The 23,981-nt window shown below is 39.7% G+C and overlaps 2 protein-coding genes across 2 annotated transcripts in view; one reads left to right on the top strand and one right to left on the bottom strand.

Annotated features, from left to right (window-relative positions):
* Positions 1 to 23,981, bottom strand: part of SEC61B (SEC61 translocon subunit beta) — a 24,859-nt gene continuing 878 nt past the window's right edge. Inside the window, exons 2-5 of the mRNA XM_069105731.1 lie at positions 12,978 to 13,057; positions 12,690 to 12,787; positions 4,049 to 4,150; positions 1 to 348 (exon numbers count right to left, since the gene is read on the bottom strand). Coding sequence (XP_068961832.1) covers positions 261 to 348; positions 4,049 to 4,150; positions 12,690 to 12,787; positions 12,978 to 13,057 — 368 coding nt within the window. The 3' untranslated portion in view covers positions 1 to 260. The remainder of the gene's footprint in view (positions 349 to 4,048; positions 4,151 to 12,689; positions 12,788 to 12,977; positions 13,058 to 23,981) is intronic.
* Positions 13,434 to 19,202, top strand: ALG2 (ALG2 alpha-1,3/1,6-mannosyltransferase). Its single transcript, XM_069105719.1, has 2 exons — positions 13,434 to 13,877; positions 17,542 to 19,202. Exons 1-2 carry the CDS (start codon positions 13,506 to 13,508, stop codon positions 18,442 to 18,444), a joined length of 1,275 nt encoding a protein of 424 aa, XP_068961820.1. The 5' UTR covers positions 13,434 to 13,505; the 3' UTR covers positions 18,445 to 19,202.

Genomic DNA, 23,981 nt, shown 5'->3' with positions numbered 1-23,981 from the left:
CACTTTGTATTTGCCATTTTATTATGTCTAACCTGTAAATCTTTACGCAGATGAAACGCTTCAGAAAACTGACTTGATACAAAGGAATTTTAAAAGTTTGTTAAAGACAAATTAAAAAAGGTCTTGAAAATCAACTCATATTTTCATTTTTTAGTTCTTTATAAAACAGTAAGCTTTCAAAAAACTCTCCTTGCACATAAAGTCTACCATGCTTTTGGTCCAGAATACAACTGTTGTCAGAAAGATGTGTGCAGCTGTGTCTATGAACGTGTGTACTTGCCCCAAATATGTAACATAAATACTGAAGCAATGAACAGAAGACTCATTACCAATACAGGAACAGGACCACTGAAAAGAAAAAAGAAAATTAATTCAATAAATACTTAATTCTCAAATAATATTTAAATTCAGAAATAGTATCACCATTATATCTTCTTAAAAGGCAAACCAACTATATAATAGTATAAATACATAATGATATAATATAAATATAAAATGCTAAAAAATCATTTTGTAAGCAGTTGAGGGACACAAGGTGAATTTTCACTTCAGCACACACAGATACACATACCATTTTTAACATAAAAATAAAGACTAAGTACTATCAAGGCAGAATAATTAACAGGGGTAAAGTATACAGGATAACAATGAACTATATTATCTCTGTTTTGGAAAACCATATAGAAAAGATTAGCACAATAAACTAGTCAAATATATTAAAGTGAATTTATGGAGGCAAATAGGAAATTTTCAACAGAAAGTCTCAGTTCAATCTAAAAAATTTTTCCTGATACAACTATCTAGGAAAGACACTGTACAACAACAAAAGTAATGTACAGCATGGTATGTGAGGTTCAAGTACATTATAACCAGAGATCAGGAAAAGGTGAAATATGATGATCTAAGGAGGAAGCAAGTTGGAGGTTTTGCACAATACAATGACTAATGAGGTAAATTTTATACAGGCGCACGCACACACACACATTACAGTTCTATCACCATGTTTGTTAAAATGTTAAATTATTTAACCCTAACCTTAGAGACACAAATTAATACCTTTTCATACAGGTATAACCAGTCAGAAAATAAGATCTTAGAATCCAAAACCAGGTTCTTCAGAACATCTCACAATTCAAGCTGCTATTCTCAGGAGACTAGATGTGAATTCTTTCATTTCAATCAGTCCAATTCTAAATTTGTTTTTCAAATCTTTGCCATTTACCAAGAGTGACAGGATGTTAGATTATATAAGGCTATAAGTGACCTTTGGGGTCATCTATCTCAGCTCTCTCATTTTCTAGACAAGGAAACTTAAGACCAAGAAAACTAAAGTGACTGGTGTAAGGTCACACAGGTACCAAGTGGTAGAGCTGTTATTCAAACTCAGGTACTCTGATTACAAATCCAGCATTCTTTTCACTGTTCCATGCAATACACTGATTTCCTAGGCTGGATAGGCCTTTAAAAGTTGTCTAGTCCCTCTTCTACCAGAAAGCATGCATCTTCTCTCCAACACCAATAGACAGAAATTCAGGCTCTGCTTGAAGACCCTTTAATAACCAGGACTCATTTCCTCTCAAAGCAGCCCACTCTACTTTTGGATAGCTCCAACTATTATTACATTGTTTTTCTCTATATTGAGTGCAAATCTAGTTTCCTACAGTTTTCCACCCATTGGTGCCTAGAAGTAGAAACCAAACAAATAATATCTTTAGACAGTAGGATTTTACTGGCTCATCCCAAGTTGCCTCTTCCCTTGCCTAAATATTTCCAGTTCCCTCAACCATTCAAACGACGGCACGAACTCCTCCAATCCCTTAACTATCTTGGTCACCCTGCTCGGGAAAAGCATACATTAACTGGTCAGCATTTTCCCTAAAATATGGCACTTCAAGTGGGCCTAAGACTCTAGACATAATCTGGCTAGAAGAGAATGCAGTTGGACTATTATTTCCCTTCTTCTGACATTATGCTCCTGTTAATGCAGCTTGAGATAATACTAGATTTTTATGGTTGCTCATTGGATTGCCTCAAATTGAGTGTTTTTTTTCCACAGAACTTCTGTTCTAAAGTGAATCTTTAGAATCTCCCATTTTTATGTAGTTGATTTTTTGAAGCAAAGTATAAGACTATATATTTCTTGTTAACTTTCTTCTTATTACAGCTGGCCCATCAAATTCTTTCCTACCACCAGCAGTAATGCCTTCCTTGACCTGCTGTCACCAGTATATCTGCTGAGTTAGCCATCTACATGTTCTTCTACGTTACTAATAAAAACACTGAACAAAACAGAAGCAGTAACTGACTGCTATGTCTCAACCAACCAGCCAGAGGGTAAGCTGATTCCTACATCATTTCTTATAATATCTAATGAGAACTACTGAATTGTTATGGAAATGGGAATTTAAGATCTTCCCTGCCCCTAGGCCCTTTGATAGGCTTCCAGGACTCTGAAAACCTTCCTTGATTTAAAAATATACTCTGCCCCCTAACAGGCTGAATGTGGTCACCTGGAGCTTGTGGCAGGAGGCTTGTTTTTCAGGAACGCGCACACCTTGATGCTTTGTGATTGGGCAGTGGGTCAAGAGGGTTATGACATTCTCTGAGCCAGGAGAAGGCTATATATACCCTGATGTGAGGTTTTGTTTTGGGGCTCGTTTTGGTAAGAGTTGTGTGATTTGACCAGACGAGACTCTGGGCAGCCATTGAGCCCCCCAGCTCTGAAAACCCAGAGGTTAATGCTTCCCTCTCTGGTAAATGACTAGGTATGGATGCAATGGTCAGATAGTTGGAAGCCTGTCTGCTGATCTGCTTCTCTGTATTTTTTGTCTGCTTGTAACCTCTGTATTCTCTGAAGTTCAGGGTGCTGACCTTTTCTCCCTGAACTAGGTAAATGACAGTATGTTTGATTAAAGCAAGATTGTTAACCCATTTTAAGTTGCTTTCCTTTAGAAAAGCAGATCTAAGAACCTGTGTTGGCAGCCACCCTGGGTGGCTAGGATGGGCTTAGGATGCTTACTGCTACACTAATACAAAGTCATTTTGGTTTCACATTGGGAATGAGTATAGAACATGCTAGTTTCATTCTACAGGTGCAGCATTGAAGGTCAGCAAAAGGTCTCCATTTACAAAGTAGTAAAATTTCTAAGGTGCAACTAAATTCTCTCATTTGTTTCCTATTCTCAATGAATCTACTTTTATATCTAAATTTATTTACTATTCACGAAAGAAAAGCATAAGCAGTGAAATTCTAGCATCAAGATTATTGGAGAAATTTCAAACTCTGACATTCAATATTGTACTTTAAACTTTAAAGTTGGGAACATGCTCACATCTACCTATAACTGTTATGAGCCCCCCTTCTCTCACCTTCCCACCCCTGCCAATTACCTAATAAATGATTTATTACTTTCATTTCTCAATCAAATGCCACTTTCTGGCAATAAAACAAGCAAAAAGAAAATGAAATTTGATAAAATATTCCCCCGATTCTCTTCTATGCCACAAATTACTGCAAAATCGTTACATAGTTCTATTCAAAACACAAATTCAATAAACCTTCGTTAAGTGCCTACTGTATGGAAAGCACTATGCTTGGCACTGGAGGAAATCAAATGTTAAATTAAGACTTAGTCCTTGTCCTCAAAGAGGGATAAGAAAGCAGTACAGTGGCTACAATACAATAAAGTTACATGACAGTAATGGACATTAGGAAATTATAAAACAAAATGCTGTGTGAGAAAAAGTTATCACTAACCAGGGGAAGTGACATGTGAGTTTGGCTTTAAAGAATACACAAGAAAAATTAATCAAAGTAGGCATAGGAAACTGTGAGCAAAGCCACTGAGGACTTCAAGAATTGATCCCTAGTCATTCTAAGGACTGTTTCATTACCTAATATGATCAAAGTAAAACTGGTCCACTTGACACAAACTACATCTTATGTATTTGCCACAGTATCAAGGAGACTATCAAAAGCAATAAGCAGCTAATGTAAGAAAGGTGGAATTTAGCTAATATTCACTATCTTTATGTTTCTTTGACTTACACTTTGAGCCCAGGGGAATCTTCAGTGTAAAACCTCCACATCCCCCCTGTGCCTGCTGAAGTAGTACGGCCTGCACTCCTTGTCCCACAGCTGGCATTTTTCCTACAAAAAAATTAAAATTTAGTCATATTTAATCCCCCTTCCAAAAAATTTACAACATATTAGTAATATAATGAAGTAAAATTCTATTTTGTTTTTAAAGAATCAATTCAAATAATAATGAATTAGGATAGTTGTATCATAAAAATGAAAACATTTCTATCAAATAAATTTGAACATTCCCAATTAAAGTAACCCTAATTCTAAAGGAGAATCTAAGCTGCAATCCTGAAAGCTAACCAAATTTAGCTCTGAAGCTGAACAAGGAAGAAAAGAATTTAGTCTTGAGGTCTAATTCTCACTGAACTCCTTATGGGTATATTGCTAGAAGGTTAGGCCACATTCATTCATTCATTCTTTGTTCCTTCTTTCTGCTCTTCCTCTGCTTTTCTTACTTCCTTTCTCCTCCTCCTACTCCAAGCCCATTCATTTATTCACAGAAGGTCCCAAAGTAATCTTGAAGAAAACCAGAGATCCTAGGAACTTCAAGTAGGGAATGCATTCCAGCTGTAAAATAGTCAGTGCAAAAAGTATAGGAATGATAGCACGTATGAGGAACAGTGAAAAGAGTAGTTGGGTTGAACTGTAAAGTATGTGGAGGAAGTAGTATGGAATAGGGTTGAAAACATTAGTTTGAGACCAGGTTATAAAAGGTTTTGAATGTCAAAGAGAATTTATATTTGATCCTAGAGGTAACAGTAAGTCATTACTGAGAAAAGGAATGATGTGGTCAAACTGCATTTTAGGAAAATCACTTTGCTTCAAACTGAACAGACTGGCAAAGATGAACAAAAACATGGAAAATGACCAATACTGGAGGGACAAAAAAAGAAACAAAAACCAAAACAGGAACAGGAAGGCAGAGCTAAGATGGCAGAGGCAGCAACTCACCTAAGCTCTCCCCAAAAACACCTTTAAATAATGCCATAAAACAATTTCTGGAGTGGTAGAACCCACAAAAAGAAGGGGTGAGATAATTTCCCAGTCAAAGACAAATTAGAAGGTTGGCAAAAAAAGGTCTTTTGCACCTGGGTGAGAGTAGAGCACAGTCCAGTGCTGGCCACATCAACACAGACTGGGCCCCACCAAACTAGGCACAGGCCTTTGGAGGCATTGAAACAATAGCAGCAATGGGAACTCAGCCCACAGGTCTTAAGGGAGTCGAACAACTCCTCAGGAGATTATAGGGGTCTCTTGGCTAGCACTGGGGGCTGTTGCTTTGCTCACACTCAGATCCGGCTCACAATCCTGGGTGGTAGTCCCAGGATGGGGAGGGGCACTAGCAGGCCACAGCTTGTGGCCACAGTGGAATGGGGATCCTCCTCACAGTTTCAGGGCAGAAGAAAGTACTTGTGGTCACTCATTGCCTAGAGCACAGGCCAGGAGAGTAGTAAATGTACCTCTCCTTACATCATGTCACCTGAGAAGAAGTGAAAACTCACAGGTCCCTAGAAACATCTCTGAACTAACAACAACAAGAAAATTCTGACCGTAGAAGTTATTACTATGATGACAAGGAAGATCAAAACATACACTCAGAAGAAGATAACAAAGTCAAAGCTCCTACATCCAAAGCCTGCGAGAAAAATGAGAATTGGCTGCTGGCCATGGAAGAACACAAAAAGGATACTGAAAATCAAGAGACGTAGAAGAAAAATTGGAAAGAGAATGAGAGTGATGCAAGAAAATCATGAAAAATGAGTCAATATCTTGATAGAGAAAACACAAAATAATAATGAAGAAAATAACACCTTCATAAACAAAACAGGCCAAATGGTTAAAAAAAACAAAATAGGTACAAAAAGTCAATGAGGAGAAAAATGCCTTGAAGAGCAGAATTGGTCAAATGGAAAAAGAGGCACAAAAATCTACTCAAGAAAGATACCCCTAAGGGCAGTTAGGTGGCACAGTGATAGAGCACCGGCCCTGGAGTCTGGAGGACCTGAGTTCAAATCCGGCCTCAGACACTTAACACACAAAAAATTAGCCATGTGACCTTGGGCAAGTCACATAACCCCAATTACCCTCCAAAAAGCAAAAAAAGGTACCCCTTAAAAAATAGAACTGGCCAAAAGGAGGTACAAAATCTCACTAAAGAAAATAATTCCTTAAAAATTGGAATTGAGCAAACATAAGCTAAAGACTTTATGAGAAATCAAGAAACAGTAAATCCAAAAGAATGAAAAAACAGAAGACAATGTGAATTATCTTACTGGAAAAAACAACTAACCTGAAAAATAGATCCAGGAGAGATAATTTTTAAAAATTATTGGACTACCTGAAAGCCATGATCCCTCCCCCCCCCCCAAAAAAAAGAACCTAGACATCATCTTTCAAGAAATTATACAGGAAAACTGCCCTGATATTCCAGAACTAGAGGGTAAAATAGAAATTGAAAGAATACTCCGATCACCTGAAAGAGATCCTAAAATGAAAACTCCCAGGAATATTATAGCCAAATTCCAGAGTTCCCAGGTCAAGGAAAAAATATTGTAAGCAGCCAAAAAAGAAACAATTCAAGTATCATTCAGCCACAGTCAGACTAACACAAGATTTAGCAGCTTCTACATTAAAGGATTAGAGGGCTTGGAATATGGCCTTCTGGGGGGGGCAAAGGAGCTAGTATTATAACCAAGAATCACCTACTCCCAAGACTGAGTATAATCTTTCAGGGAAAAAATTAAATAGAAGACATTGTTGATGAAAAGACCAGAACTGAACAGAAAATCTGACTTTCAAATACAAAACTCGAGAGGAGTATAAAAAGGGAAAGAGGAAAGGGAAATCATAAGGGACTTAATAAGGTTAAATAATTTACATTCCTACATGGAAAGATGATACCTGTAACTCATAAAAGCTTTCTCATTATTAGGGCGGTTAGAAGAAGTATATATATAGACAGAGGGTACAAGTGTGAGTTGACTATCTAAAAAAATTAAGGGTGAGAAAGAGGAATGCATTGGGGGAAGGGGAGAGGCAGAATGGGCAAATTATTTCACATAAAAGAGGCAGGAAGAAACTTTTACAGTGGAAGGGAAGATGGGGGTAGATGGAAATGAGTTGGCTCAAAGAGGGAATAACACACACACTCAACTGGGTACAGAAATCTATACGGGGCAGCTAGGTGGTTCAGTGAATAGAGCACAGGCTCTGGAGTCAGAAGGACCTGAGTTCAAATCTGGCCTCAAGACACTTAACACCTACTAGCCATGTGACTTTGGGCAAGTCGTTTAACCACAATTGCCCTATCTTCCCCCCTCCAAAAAGGGAGGGAAAAAAAAAGAAATCTATCTTACCCTATAGGAAAAAAGGAGGGGAAGGCATAAGAGAAGAGGGTGGCAGTGATAGAAGGGAGGGAAGATTGGGAGAGCCAGTACTCAGAAGCAAAACACTTGGAAGGACTAAAATAGAGAATAGAATAAATGAGGGGGGGGAAGAGGGATAGTGGCAGAAGGAAGGGGGATAGGATGGAGATACAATTAGCAATGATAACTATAAAAAAATTTTTGAAGCAAGTTTCTCTGATAAAGGCCTCATTTCTCAAATATGTAGAGAAAGAATCAAACTTATAAAGAGCCATTCCCCAATTGACAAATGATCAAAAGATATAGTTTTCCAAGGACATAATCAAAGCTATCTATATCATGTAAAAAAAAATGCACTAACTCACTATTGATTGGAGAAATGCAAATTAAAACAATTCTGAGGTACTACCTACATCTGTACCTATTAGATTAGCTAATAAATTAACAGGACAGAAAAGAAAAATGACAAACATTGAGGGGAAGTGGGAAAAATGAGGCATTAATGCACTGTTGGTTGAGTTGCGAACTGATTTAACCATTCAGTAGAACAATTTGGAACTACACCCAAAGGGCTATAAAACCATGCATACCCTTTGATCTAGCAATACCACTACTAGGTCTGTATCCAAAAAGAGATAAAAAACAAAAAGGAAAAGGACCTATATTTACAAAAATATTTATAGCAGCTCTTTTCTGGGGGCAAAGAAGTGGAAAGTGAAGGGATGCCCATTAATTGGGGAATGGATGAACAAATTGTCATTTGTAATTGTGATGGAATACTACTGTAATAAAAGGAATGAGGAAAAGGATGCTCTCAAAAAAATCTGGACTTATATGAGCTGATACAAAGCAAAATGTATTGTGTACAAACTAACACCAATATTGTAAGATGATTGACTACGAACAACTTAGCTATTCTCGGCAATACAATGATCCAAGACAACTCTTAAGACTTATGAAAAATGTCATCCATTCCCAGAGAAATAACTGATGATCTGAATACAGATTGAAGCATACTTTTTTTTTTCCCTTGAGGGTTTCTTTTTTGGTCTGTGTTGTCTTTCACAACATGACTAATTACAAAAATGTTTTGCATGACTACACATGTTTAACCTATATTGAACTGCTTGCCTTTTCAGTGAGAGGGGTGGAGAGAGGAAGGGAGAGAATTTGAAACTCAAAAGTTTTAAAAATGAATGTTAAAAACTGTTTTTATAGGTAACTGGAGAAAAATAAAATACTAAATAAAAAATAATTTTTAAAAAAGAAAGAAAAGATAGGAACACTGATAACACTATTGGTGGAGGTGTGAACTGGTATAGCCATGCTGGAAGGCAATGTGGAACTATGTTCCAAGTTACCAAATTATACATACCCAGTAATATAAATACAAGGCCTATGCTTCAAAGCATCAAAGAAAGAGAAAAAGGATCCACATATTCAAAAATATTCATAGACACTTTTTTATAGCAGAAAAAAACTGGAAATTAAGGGACATGCCCATGAATTTGAGAATGGCTGAACAAATTACATTCTATGAATATAAAGGAATACTAGTTGAGGAAATGAAAAAGGAAAAGTTTCAGAGAAACCTGGGAAGACTGATACGAAATGATGCAGAACAAAGGGAACAGAAACATAATAGTTTACATCACAACATTGTAAAGACAATTCTGAAAGACTTAAGAACTCTGATCAACACAATGATTAACCATAATTCCAGAAAACTAATGATGAACCATGTTACTCACCTCAGAGAAGTGAGACTCAAGATACAGAATATAGTATCATTTTTGGACATGACCAATGTAGTAATTTGTTTTGGGAGGTCAATTAGAATGAATGCAATAGTCTAGGTGAAAGGTGACTAAAGTCTGGACTAGAATGGTGGCTCTATGGTTAAGTGAAAGGGGACAAATGAGAGAAATTTTGTGTAGGTCAAGCCCTCAACTATTACTACAATTCACATTTGCTCTTTCTACCTTCTGTTGATCACTATGACTACCTGCAGCTTCTAACACAAAATTTAAATAACTTTCTATCATTTTCTAATTATTTTTACATATGTAGCCCTTGTAGATTATAGTAAGCAAGACTAACTTCTAGAGGAAAAGGGCTGTATTACACAAAATCTAACTATAAAGAAATCTGGATGACAAAGTCACAAAAACACCCACTAGTCATTACTTTGGATTTACATCCCTGTATGTTCCACGATACCTAAAACTGTGATAGGTCCAGAATGGGTATTTGATTAAAAAAAAAAATTAAGGCATCTGGAATTTAAGGTTCTTAAATGCAGCATTTTTGAAAATTCAATGGTAATATTCATAAATGAGGCATGATAGCCTATTCACCCTTCCGTCCATTACTTCTCTAGATAAAATATAATCGAATCAAGTTTCTATGCCAGGCACTGTGATAAGTGTAATATCCACAAAGAAAGGTTTAAAAAAGTGTCTTATTTGAAAGGGCTCACAAGACTACCACCATGCCCAACTCCCCTAACTTAAATCCTGAAATTCCCCTCTGATGATAACCTGTTATTTCATCTCTCCCTTTTCGTCTCATTTTAAGCCTGTTTTGTCTTCCCTGCAACTTCCATTCCCCCCATACTCCTTTTTCTCCCAAGCCATCAGCCTCATTTTCCTCCTTTCACAATTTCCGTCCTTTGTTAACCAGTTCAGTTATTCACTGCTCTCCACTCTAGAATTCTTCTCCCCCATCTTCTTCCATTGTTCCTTCTCTGACTATGCACAACCCAGAATCATCTCCACCACCTGTCTTCTTCACTAACTGAAAAGCTGTTGAAAGGCACAAAATAATGCTGACTGAATCCATTAATATTCATTTTATCTCATCCAAACTGGGCCCTCATGGCTATGTAACAATACTTTCTCTCCAGATTAACTGTCTTGTCCCAGCAAAAACTGTTTCACACTCTTGCCTCTTTTTCAAGTCTCCCTCTCCTCCTCCCTTCCAAAGGAATGTAAAATTTAACGGTCAGAGGCTCCCCACTTAACTTGAGGTTTACTGCCTAGATTCCTTCCTTCCTGTCTACTTTCACAAAACCTTAAAACAATTCACACTAAAGCTCATAGACTGGACCACAATAGGTTCCTCCATTTAATGACTATATTTTGGGCCCTGCAGGCTGAGAGTGAATATCAATGGTAACTTTTCCCAACAACAACCCTGAGGGTCTTCCCCTGCCAGCTTAATTTTTTTTCTTTTTTCCTAATTAAAGGGCCATCCCTTCACTCACTTCTTAAACAGGCCTATTCACTGAATGGGCATTACCTCTGAAAAGGCCTAAAAGGGCCATGGTCTCCCACTGCATCCTGAGTCATCTCCAGTTGTCCTGATGAATATCATTTGTTCACTGGATCCAGATGGCTCTGGGAGAAGGTGAGGCTGGTGACCTTGCACAGCCCTCCCTCACTCAAATCAAAGCCAACTGCAAGTCATGTCATCATTTCCCAGATGCCATGGTTCTCTTTGAAAATGAAGGATAAAAACAACAGTACCTACCCCGCCGCCTCCCCCCCCCCAAGTCTATTCAGATGATCTCACTTCCAACTTTACTCAGAAAATTAAGACCATCTATTGTAAGCATTACCTCAAAATTTTCACCTATCCTTGGTACACATTCTTTTTGTCTTCACCAACCATTCTATTTGGGCCTTCAATCATATCTCCTCTCTTCTGGGAGTGAGACCTTTTAAACATTCCCTCCTCCCCCAGTCCTCCCTACCTTTATTAAATTTTTTAAAAAAAGGTCCTCATATTCTATCTTTTTTTCTTTTCCTCTGCAAAACATGTAGAAAAGTTTTCTACCTCCATTTCCCTACCATGTATTTAACCTCAACTCTTTACAATGTGTCTTCGACCTCACCACACTAAGGAAAACTAATGATCCAAGGTTATCAACCATCTTTTAACTTCTAAATCCAAACACCTTTTCTTAATACTCATCTTTCTTGACTTCTCTACAGCTTTTGATAGTCAATGACAACCCTCTTCCTGGATAGTCTCACTTTTCTAATCCAGCTACCATACAGGTATCAAAGAAAATCTTCCTAAAACAGAAGTTTGATTATGTCACTCCTCAGCTAATGTGCTATTTATATTGCTACTAGAATGATAAACAAATTCCTAAGTCTGATATTTAAGGACCTCTAGATACTCGCTCCAATTTGCCCTTCTAGTCTTATTTCATGCCTCCCCTTCATGCAAATTATTACACTATAGCAAAACCAGCCTAGTATCCCTAACTTGACATCTTCCACCTATAAGCCCTCCCCTGAGACTTGCAATGTCCTCTCTCCTCATTTCTGCCTCTCCATCAGGTAACCACCTCCTCTGTGAAGCCTTCCCTCCTTACCAGTCCTCATCCATGATTAGTGCTCTTTCTTTCCTCAAATCATCTTGTATTTATTAATCTTTGTACATGTTGTTTTGATTCACTCCCAGCCCCGAGTAAAACATACTCTCCTTGAGGATGGAAATGTTTTTTTCTTCTTTTATCTGTTTTTCTTCATGTCTAATACAGTACCTGGCAAATAATGAGTACTTATTAAATATGTGATGAACGGAAGAGAGGCAGATCAGGTCTCCTCCAGGTCCTTTCTCCATGGAAGCACAATTCTTCTACTGATGATTTCCAGCTTACCCCGTCTATGTTTCATCTGTACGTAGCTGTTTGGCTGTTGTCTCCCCATTAGACTATGCCCCCCCGGAAAGCAGGGCTGTCTTTTGCCTTTGTGTTTCCATGGATTAGTGCCCATGCATACACTGGGTTGGGGACGGGCACGGACACACATGCGTGTAGTAGGGGCTCAATAAATGTTTAATGACTGACCGGCTCATGCCACCTCTGTCATTCACACACCCAAATTCTTTACTTCTACAACCATATATCCAGCACCAACTGTGTACAATAAAAGGTGAGCGCTTAATGTGTACCCCCGGCGCTTAGTACAGTATCTGGCACATAGTAGGCGCTTAATAATAGCGACTGATTGAAAGGCAGAAGACAAACGTGGCAGCATAGTGCGTGGTACACAGTAGAGCTTAACGAAAGCTTTCTCTATCAATCTCCCTGTCTTCGGGTAAGTAGGACATGGCCTTGACCTCACAGAGCTGACCCCGCACAGGGCCTGTTTGGGCACTCACCGGCCTCAACACCGAAGAGGCCCAGGGGGCACAGGCCCGGACACCCCGGACTCGCTCCTTACCTTTGCCTGACTGTGGATCCCGCGGCCCTGGCGGCCACAGCTTTGCTGGGAGATCGGCCCGAGGCGCCCACGTTGGTACCGCTGGGAGTAGGACCCGGCTGCGGACAGAAATAAAAAGACCATCTTGTATCAACGACAGAAGAAGCCCCAGCCCGGAGTCCCCGCCCGCCCCCGACCCGGGGGATTCCACCCGCAGTCTTCTCAGCGGCCTCCCAGGCCCCTAGACCCCCCAAGTGCCAGCGGCGACACCCAGGCCAACCAGAGGAGGCCCCGAGTGGGGAGTTATACCATCGCTGCAGTGGAGAAGCCAGCAGATGCGGTGGCAGACCTTCCAGCCGCAGTGTCAGGAACCGTAACCAGAAGAGTCTGCCTTTGCTTGGCTTCTCAGTCGGGGAGAGGAGGCGGAGGGACAACCTCTTCCCGTGGTGGTTCAACAAATGCCTGATTTAAAATAGGCAGAATCTCAAAAAAGAGCCAAGAAAGCGTGGTGTTATGGTCTCTCTTCTCCACACTGAACAAGAAAAAGCATATGAAAATTAGTTTCATTTGCTGAAAAACACAGACACATAAGAAGCCACGCACAAGGATTTCCGGCAATGCGTGGGACACCCTCAACTTTTAGCTAACGTGTCCAAACTCACTCAAGCCCCAAGGGGGCGGAGCCATTCGCACCGAGAAGATGGGTCAGAGGAATCGGTCCAATGCCACGCCAGCGCTATATCGACTGCGGCTGGGAGGGGTTAGGGTGGGGCTTGTTCTCGAGTCTGCGCTGGCGGGGCCTCCGGGACCGCGGCTCCTCCTGGGTTTCCCCGAGGGATGTGCGCAAGCGCGAGGGTCCAGGAGGCGATGCATCCTCGGGGGTCGGAGGGCCGCCCGAGTGGCCCGTCCGTGCTGTTTGTGCACCCGGACTTCGGCGTGGGCGGCGCGGAGCGGCTGGTGCTGGACGCGGCGTTGGCCCTGCAGTCTCGCGGCTGCCGCGTCCAGGTGTGGACGGCCCACTATGACCCGGGCCACTGCTTCTCGGAGAGCCGCGAGCTGCAAGTGCACTGCGCCGGGGACTGGCTGCCCCGCAGCCTGGGCTGGGGCGGGCGCGGCGCGGCGCTGTGCGCTTACCTGCGCATGGTCTACCTGGCGCTCTACATCCTGCTGCTGAGCGGGGAGGAGATGGACGTGATCGTGTGCGACCAGGTGAGGGGGCCATGGACGCCTGTCACCCCAGGGCCGCAGAGACCTTAGGACAGTGAGGCCCAGGTCATTGTGCGGAAACTGAGGCCTCTAAAAGTCAAGTCAAATCCGTTATGAAGCATTTGCTATGGCCTTTTAAAGCCCTACCCTAAAGCCCACCTTTCTCGATTCCCCTGGTGGTGCAATGGGTAGAATGCTAAGCCTGGAGGCAGCAAGACCTGAGTTCTAATTCGCCTTCAGAAGCTTGATAGCTCTGTGACCTCGGGGCTCTGTCTGCCTCTATTCCCCTCCACCCCACGTAAAATGAGGCTAATATTAACACTACCCTCCCAGAATTATAGGGAGGATCATTCATTCAGTAAGCATTTACGCCCAGCGCTGGGGATCATATAAGTTAATATTTGCAAGGCAATTACCATAGTGCCTCTGACCTAGAAGGAGCTTAATAAATGCATGTTCACTTCCATTATTAGAGTGCCTTTTCACTTTCAGTTATCTTTGCTTTGTCCTTTGGTTGTCTTCCTGTTAGACTGTGAGCTCCTTGAGAACAGGGACTAATCTATATTCCTTGCTTTGTATTCCCGGCAACTAGCACAGCGCCTGACACCATTTCCAGTGCCTTCCTTCTGAGGTTACTTTCCGTCTCGGTATAAAATCATATACGTGTTGCTTCTTCCATTAGAATGTGAGTGAGTTCTTTGAGGAGCAGGGATTCTCTCTAGCACACCACAGTGCCCGATGCAAAGTAAGCATCCAAAAAATGTTTGTTGACTCCTAATGTCTGGCTGCTGTGCTTAGCACTAGGTAACGCAGGTAGGGAGTGTTGGAGACTGAACTTGAACCCAGAGCCTTGGCCTCTGCTCTACGAGTGCATTATACATATGTTAGGGATGAGGAAGGAGCCTCAGTGAGGTCAGGTGGGTCAGGGTGGGTTGTATGTTTTAAAGAACACCTAAACTAGACCAGAGTTCCAAGCCCCAACTTTGCCACTTAATTTAATCGCCATATGTGACTTTGAGCAAATCCTTTCCTTTCCCTTTATTTTCCTCAGCTGTAAAAGGAGGAAATTGAGCTAGATGGTTTCTAAGATTCCTGTTAGCTCTTGATATGCCCCAAACAAGTTAGAAACAGTGGATGTTAAATGTTTTTATGAAATTCAAAGCTGTTGGGCTCTCATTCTCTCCTTGAAGTATACCTTGCATATATTTTTATTACCATGTTTTGCATTCAACCTGAATCATGTAATTCAACCCCAACTATTTGCAGATGAGGAAACTGAAGCCAAGGGAGGTTAATGATACTCTTCTGCTAAGAGAACTTCAATATGCCATTTTTTCAAAAAAGGCAGGGCTAAATTACCTAAAGTAGAAACTGCTAGAAGACTGTCAAAAATGTCCCTCGACTCCCTGCTACAGTTTTCATAGTAAAATAATAGTATTTTGTGAAAATAAATGAATTGCAAGTAATAATGGCATGCTGCCCTCCTCACCTGCCTGCCTTCTCATTTCCCTAGCTTCCATCAAAACTCAACTAAAATCCCACCTTCCTGCATGGAGCATTTAGTGGTTCCTCCTACCATCTCCTCTCCCATCTCCTAATTCCCTCCCCTCCCCCCAGTGCTCACATTCTGAGATTACATTGAATCTTGGCATATATTGTATGTGTACATAGTTTACTTGTTTCTTCAATTAGAATGTGGTTCTTTGAGGACTGGGCCCATGTTTTGGGGCATTTTTTTTTTCATAGCATAATACATTACCTAGCATATAATAAGCATCTAATAAATGCTTGTGGACTGACTGTCTTTCAACAAATTATTAAATTCCCTCTGGGCCTTGGTTTCCCCCTTTGTAAAATGGGGAGGAATTGACTAGAGGATCACTTCCACATCTTAAGTTTGTGATCTTGATCTCACTTTTTAAAAAGTTTACTAGGGACGGCTAGGTGGTGAAGTGAATAGAGCACCAGCCCTGGAGTCAGGAGGCCCTGAATTCAAATCCAATCTCAGACATTTAACACTTACTAGCTGTGTGACCACGAGCAAGTCGCTTAGCCCCAATTGCCCTGCCTATGCCCCTCCAAAAAAAGGCAAAAAAAAAAATTAAAAAGAATCTGCTGTCCAAAAAAAAATAAATTCTATGTAAGGTAACAGATAAACTATTGGGAATGTATTTGTGTTACAAAGAGATACTTGACTTTTACCAAAAGTTACTGCTAAATAAAATAACCTTGAACCTCACAATATGTATTAGAATCTAAGAATTGGAAGATTCTTCTTTAAAGATTTTTAACTGATCAGTATTTCCTTCTATAAGGTTTTGCTTTAAGACCTCCAGTGTCAGACTATTTAGTGTTCATTGAGGTAGCTCATTCTATATTTGGACAGCTCTGATGGTTCTTGACATTCTTCCTTGGTATTGAGCTGAATATTGTGCACCTTTTGTGTGCCTGATTTCTTCCCTCTGGGGCCAAGTAGACCTTGTACAAGTTACAAAGGAATCCCAGATTTTCATTCAGAGGATGCAGGTTTGAATCTCCAGAGTATTGTATGAGCTTGGGCAAGTCATAACCTTGGTGGGACTCAATTTCCTTATCTGAAAAGTGAGATTGTACTAGATGATCTTTTCCTCTCAGTTTAAAATTATAACTTCCCCATCCAAATATTTGAAGATTGGTCTGGTCCCCTTGTTTCCTCTAGGCTGAACATACAGTGGATCTTTTTATAATAGAAAGAACTGGAATTTTAACCTCTCTAGGCTTGGTTTTTTTTTCCCCTCTAAAATGATGAGATTGGACTAGGTGATGTCTATGATCTCTTTGTCATTAAAGTACTGTGATTTTTCCAGAAAGGGATTCTGTAAAAAGTGACGTTGTTTAAAATATAAAATGAAAGCAGTATTAACAGGTCCAGAGGACAAAAGTAGACTGTAAGCATTTATTAAGCACTTACTATGTGCCAAGCACTGTGCTAAGGGATAGCATTTATATCAGGTGATTTTTATGCAGTGTCAGCGTATAGTCTCACATTCCCTTCCTCCTTTCCAAATATTTTAGTTTAGTTTTCCCAGAGTTTCTGTGTCAGAGGAGCTGAGTGTATTTACCACAGACATAAGCTCATTCTTCTTTTGTCTAGTAGTGGGAAACAGCATTGTTTAAGGGTGAGTAAGATCAATGCAATTATGCAGAGGCTTAAGGATTTTTTTTTTAAATAGAAAAATTAAACGCAGCATTAGTTACACATTTGCAGTTCATTTCTGGTGTTACAGGAAATTAGGTAAGTAATACAAAGATATTCTTTAGTTTTATTTTTGTGAATTTGGGGGGACGTTTAGAAATCAGTCACCAAATCTTATTGCCATTCATTGAAATTTTGCATTCTGTCCCAGCTTGCCTCTGCTATTTACTACCAGGGTGACCCTGGGCAATTAATTCACTTATCCTCTCTTCCCTTTACTTTCCTATTCCATAACAATGAGAGACTGGAACAAGGTGACTTCTCCTCGGGTCCATTCTACCTCCAGATTTATGGTTCTATATGTGCAGCTTTTCTGTAGGAAGGGGATATGAAAATCTAAAGGGAGCCTCATCGAATTTGTGGTTTTAAGTATACACAACACAAAGTAGGCAGTTTTCTTTCTTAACCGGTTTTCATTTCTGCTTTAATTAGGTATCTGCTTGTATCCCAGTGTTTAGACTGGCCAGACATCGGAAGAAGATACTGTTTTACTGTCATTTTCCTGATTTACTTCTCACTCAGAGAAATTCTTTTCTTAAACGACTCTACCGAGCTCCCATTGATTGGGTAGAAGAGTATACCACTGGCATGGCAGACTGCATTGTGGTCAATAGCTCCTTCACAGCAAGTGTTTTTAAGAATACCTTCAAGTCTCTAGCACACATAAACCCAGATGTCCTCTACCCTTCTTTGAATGTCAGCAGCTTTGACAACGTGGTGCCTTCAGATCTCCATAACTTAATTCCCAAAGGAAAGAAGTTTGTTTTTGTTTCAATCAACAGATATGAAAGGAAGAAAAATCTAACTCTAGCTTTAGAAGCGTTACTTGAACTACGTGGGAGATTAGATCCTCAAGATTGGAAAAACATCCATCTAATAATGGCTGGAGGTTATGATGAACGAATCCTGGAAAACATAGAGTATTATAAAGAACTGGAGAATACAGTCAGCCAGTTTGATCTTAGCCACCATGTCACATTCCTGAGGTCTTTTTCAGACACACAAAAGATCTCTCTTCTCCATAATTGTACTTGTGTGCTTTATACACCGAGCAACGAACATTTTGGCATAGTTCCTCTGGAAGCCATGTACATGAAGTGTCCTGTCATTGCAGTGAATTCAGGTGGACCTCGAGAGTCTATTATAGATAATATCACAGGGTTTTTATGTGAACCTGACCCAACACAGTTTTCTAAAGCAATGGAGAAGTTTATCAGAGATCCTTCCTTAAAAGCTACAATGGGGTCAGCAGGAAGAGCCAGAGTGAAGGAAAAATTTTCATTAGAAGCTTTTACAGATCAGCTATACCAGTACATAAGTAAATTGACAGAATAATTACGTAGTTTTAAAACCTTTTCTAGAGGCAGCCAGGTGGTACAGAGGTTTTAAAGGCTGGATTTGGAGTAAGGTGGACCCAAGTTTGAATCTGGTTACTAGTTGTGTGACCCTGAGCAACTCATGTAACCTCCCTTACCCTCAGATTCCTCATTTATAGAATAGGGATAATAATATAATCTACCTCACAGGGTTCTTGCAGGAGCAAATGAAATAACACATGTAAAGCACTTTGCAAATGGTTATTATTAAATTACTATTAGATTGACTAAATTAATTGACTCCGTTTCTAGACTCAGTTGTACTTCCAAAAAAAAAACCCTAAAGCCCTTATTATGTTATTACTGTCTTTAAAATATTGACATAAAACCTGAAAAACAATTTGTAGCATTTTAATTATATCTAGACAAGTATCAGTGTTTGTATGCTTTAAGCGCCAGTCGTGTCATATGTTATGGTTTGACTAGAAAATTTGTAGTTTTAATTTTCCTTAACTGAATTAAAGCAGTATGTAAGATTAAATCTTAAGTCATAAAATATCAGCACTAAAATTTAGTATTTCTGCACTAAAAATACTTGGTCAGCTTTACATGGTCTGCCATACTTGTGGTAAAATATGTATTTTTTGGAAAAGATTAATTATCACATTTTAAACTGATTTTTGTATGGTATGCTGTTTTTGCTTGCCAAAAGGTAGAAGCAGATATGTGTGAAGAAACAAATAAAATGGTATTTGGGAAACATTTTTATTTTTTTAATTTTGGGCTGTTTTTTTTTTTCAGTGTTGGCAATAAGGGAAATATCTTGATACCAAAGCTTGAAATCACATAGTTTAAAAATCATAAAGGAGATATTTGCAGGATAGCCTGCTATACCTCACATTTTTTTATATCTGTAACAAAACATATTAAAGGATAAAAATAAGTACACAATGTTGTTAAATGAGATAGAAAAAAAATATTAGGAAGAAAAATTAGTTCTTCGTTAAAAAGGATTAATTCAACAAATATTTTGTACCTACTATGTGCAAAGCACTTTATGGGCATGTGAGGTAATAGTTCAGATCCCTGATATCATCCTTGGTGAGCATTTCTTCCAATCTGTAAATTACAACCCAGCTATATCCACTCATCTTGGGTAATTATTATCTATGTCTTTCTGTAAATTGAGGATCCACACAATGTGCTAGAGACCTTCCTCTGGTTCTTTTTCATTACCAGTGCAATGCTTGGGTTGTCCATCTTTTTTTCAGTCTTGTCACATGATCAGCTAACCTTTTCTAATCCTCAGTCCCCTTGGTGTGACGTCCTTTATGCCATCTATCAGATGCGTGAGTTCAAATGCTTTGTGATCCTCAGTAAGTCTCTTACATCTCTGGGACTCGGTTTTCTCTTCTATAAAATGAGGGGATTGGATTCTGAACTTGGAGGTCTCCTCTACCTAAATCTATGACACCGAATTGCACATCCATATTCATGTTATAATCCAGGTGATATCCTTTATTCACTTTGTTTTTCCAGTGGAAATGCCAAGAGTGATCTCCCTTGAGTGGACTTGTACCTATCAAAAAGTCTTGCAAATATTGAGATCTAGACTCAAAGGAAAAACTGGATTCTACACATGGACTACGTGAATGCCTAGCATCAATGAAGCAAGAGAATTTTTAAAAAATAATTTCTGGACAAAATAACTTGAAGGAAAATAAGTAACTTAGAAGAGAAAATGATAAATTTTGCTCAAGAAAGGACTCTTAGAAAAATAGAATAGATCAAGATAGACCATGAGCCAAAAAGAATATTAGAACAAGATCAAAATATTGAAAAAATAGAAAATACAAGATATTAAATGCAAAAAAATTACCTAGACAACAAATCAAGAAAAGATCATTTAAGAATCACTGAATTCTGGAAACCATTAAAAAAAAAAATCCTGGCCATAATATTCTAAGAAATGGCAGCTGAATACTGACCAGATCAATTAGAACTAGAAAAATAAGTAAAAATAGAAAGAATACACTGATTGTTAATTGCCTCTTAAAAGGAAGGAGTTAAAGGAATGTCAGCGAAAATCCAGAGCTCCCATAATAAAGAGAAACTACTGCAACTCCAGAAAGAAACAGTTCAATACCAAGGAAATACAAAGATCACATAAAACCTTGACCTTCAATGGAACAGAGAGCTTTCAAGCATTTCTGATTAAAAAAAAAAAAATAAAAACAGATCTGAACAGGATATTTGAAATACAGAAGTTCAGAGAAACCTAGAAAGGTAAATATATTTGGGCAATTTGAAGTTGCTGTATGATGCTGTAGTGCTAAGACTATCAAGGAAAAAGAAACAAATATCCCTTTAAAGCAGGGGATTTTGATCTGGAGTCTCCGAACTTATTTTAAAAAAAAATTTTGAGTAACTATTTCAATATAGTTGAAATACCACCTATTTTATTTATGTATTTGAAAGCATTATTCAGAGAACATGTCCAAAGTCTTCACCCATAGGCACTCATAAGTAAAGGAGTTCCTGACAGAAAAGAAGATTTAGAATTCCTTTTTGACAGATCTAGTGATTGTCTTCTGAGAGTTTGAAGAGGATAAAGAGAAGGGAGGATACAAGGAATGTACTAATGTAGAAAGGAGGAAGAAAAGGTTAGAATTTGCTATTTCTCACAATTGGAGTGTCAGAAAATTACAAATATGGAAAAGGGGAGGGAGGAGTGAGCATCCAATGAACCTCTCATTTGAAATGGGCAAAGAAGGGTCAGACACAAGTACACACAAACATTTTGGTATAGAAATTTATCAAATTCAACATGGAAGCGAGGGATAGGTTATGTCCCTACACACACACATGTATGTATATGAGTCATCTTAATAAAATGATAGTTAAACCCGTGGAAGTTCATGAGGTCACAAGAGAAAATGGAGAGGCAAAAAGAGCCCTGGACAGAGCGTTAGGCACCACCCACAGTTATGGGGCATGATGTGTATAATGAAGAGTCAGATAGGAGTAAGTGGTATCATGAAAACCCAAAGAGAATAGAAAGGATGGTTAATAGTGTCAAATGCAGCAAAAAGGCAAAGAAGGATACGGACTAAAGAAATCATAAGATCTGGCAGTTCAGAGATGAGGGGCAACTTTTGAAAGAGCAGTTTCACTTGAGGGACAAGGGCAGGAGCTGTATTGCAAAGAGTTGAGAATTGACAAGAAAGGAAGTAAGAGGCAATAGTTTGTTTTCTCCCTAGGAGTTTGGCTCAGAAAAGGTTGTGACAGTCAACAAACATCTTATCTACCCTGCACTGTGCATACAAAGAAGGGCGAAAGACAGTCCTTCCTCTCAAGGAGATCAATGTGAGCAAAAGGTTTGGGGGGTTTCCCCACATTTTAAGGATGAGCATGTTTGGAAGTATTGGGAAGGAACCAGTAGAAACAGGTTGAAAATTAGGAAGAGAGGGTTTGATTATGGGGGTAAACTGCCGGAGAATACTTGAGGGGATGGAATCAAGGACATGTAGATGAATTGACTTTGGCAAAAAGAAAAGCCACCTTATCAAAGATCAGAGAAATGAAGAGAGAGAGAGAGTGTGTGCGTGTGTGTGTGTGTGTGTGTGTGTGTGTGCATGTTTGGAAAGGCAGTTACTAAGTGGTTTTGAGATCAAAGAAGTTGGAAGGAACTTAAAGGTAATCTAGTTCAGCCTCCATTTTGCAGATGTGATAATTCAGGTAGAGAAGGCTTTCTCGAGGTCACACAATAAGTTTCCGAGGCAGAATTTGAACCCTTTTTCTCTGACTCAAAAGCCCAGTGCTCTTATCTACTGTACCATCATGCTGACTGAAGAGGGAGAAAGAAGAGAAGACTTGGAACAGCCTCAATAATCATTTCTCAGCTCCCTCCCTAATTAGTCCTTTACACATTGGTATTCCTACAGCACTGATCTCACCATTACTCTCCTGCTCAGCAAACTTCAGTGACTCCCTATTTTCTCGTAAAAATTCAAAACTCTTCTATTTTGCATTAAACTTTTCATTATCAGACTCCAGCCAGTCTTTCTAGGTTCTTTATACACTACTCCCATGCATACACTCACTGTGCTTCAGTCAGACTGGCTATTTGCTGTCCCTCATCCATCTGTTTCTGTGAGAGGCTATCCCCATGCCTGTAATGTTCACCTTTCACCAGAGGCTTTTTCCTGATTTCCCCACTTTCTTAGTGCACCACCACCACCACTCACCCCTGCCCTTGAGTTTACTTGGCATTTCTTTTGTCCTTAGATATCGGTCGTTTCCTTTCCTGACTCCAGTCCCTCCAGGCATCCCCTTTAGGGCAGATCTATGACATTCTTGTTTTTATCCTCAATGCCTAGCAAAATGCCAGGTACAGTGTATGGTGAGGGCCTTTGGGTGAGGGGGAATAAAAGCAGTATTTTCATGGAAGTATATTACAGATTGACTGGTGAGGAGGAATTGGATAATAAATTCTGAAAGCATATAAGAAAGCTGGTACAGAGGTAAGACTTGCTAGGAATGGGAAATTTCAACCATCTATACCCACTGGATCTTTGTGTCCTAAACTAAAGCAGCTAAAAGAAGTATCAACTTTCCAGTGCTCATAGACTTCAGAAGGTGGACAAACTGGCCAAGGGACCTGCTATTCTGGAATTGATTGAAACTAATAAGGAACTGGCTCGGTATAACAGAAGTGATAGGAACATCGGGTGGAATTGCCTGAGTTTTCTTAGAATTTGTGATAGAGAAGAACACAACTAAACTTTTATCTAAAACTTTGTGGGAATAGATTTCAGAGTTTAGACAGCAAAAAAGTCTAAAATTCTACACAGGTCAACTCAAAAGATGATAATAGGGATGCAAACCAATATACCATCATAAAACCACTCACATCAGCAGGCAGGTGTTTACTATTTATTAAATATGATTACCGGCAGGTACTGTGCTAAGTGATGGAGATATAAATTGATGTTTATCCTTCATTCTCCAAGAGGACCATGATATCTGGAAGGTGATGTCATGACTTGCAAATGAATTGGATTTAAGTGAGGGAGGACTGTGCAGTCACCAGCCTCACTGTCTCCTCTGGAGCCATCTGGATCCAGTGGCAAGATGGCCCCTTGGAATACAAGTACAAGTAAATTGAATGACAGTACCTACCCTCTAATGGAGGAAGACACACTGGAGGAATATGGAAGGGGGGAGGAGCAGGGCTGGGAAAGGTACCAAAACAGGGGCATAGTATTGAAAGTCAGAACTACTATTGGAAGGGGCATGAAAGTTAGCCAGCCTGGATCCCTCCCCAAAATGGAGATCCTGGGAGGGACTCCATAATGGAAGGTAACTAGCAGAGTGGAGGGCTGTTCCAAGGTGAGAAGGTTCTGGGGACAGCTAGATGTTCCAGGGTGAGAATGCCCCAGGCACTGAGGGAGGTTTTAGGATGAGACTGCAATGGCGGCATAGCTTTGAAATCCAGCAAGTCCACACACACACACACACACACACACACACACACACACACACACACACACACAC

This window comes from Petaurus breviceps, unplaced genomic scaffold (assembly GCF_028583685.1).
Source record: "Petaurus breviceps papuanus isolate PSGF00001 unplaced genomic scaffold, PetGlider_PUasm1.0 138, whole genome shotgun sequence".
Lineage (NCBI taxonomy): Eukaryota > Metazoa > Chordata > Mammalia > Diprotodontia > Petauridae > Petaurus > Petaurus breviceps.
This window is presented reverse-complemented; position numbering and strand designations above follow the sequence as displayed.

Coding starts and splice junctions, on each gene's coding strand:
- ALG2 (XM_069105719.1), top strand. CDS start 13,506: ATGTGCGCAAGCGCGAGGGTCCAGGAGGCGATGCATCCTCGGGGGTCG. Junction 13,878..17,541: donor ACGTGATCGTGTGCGACCAG/GTGAGGGGGCCA, acceptor TGCTTTAATTAG/GTATCTGCTTGTATCCCAGT.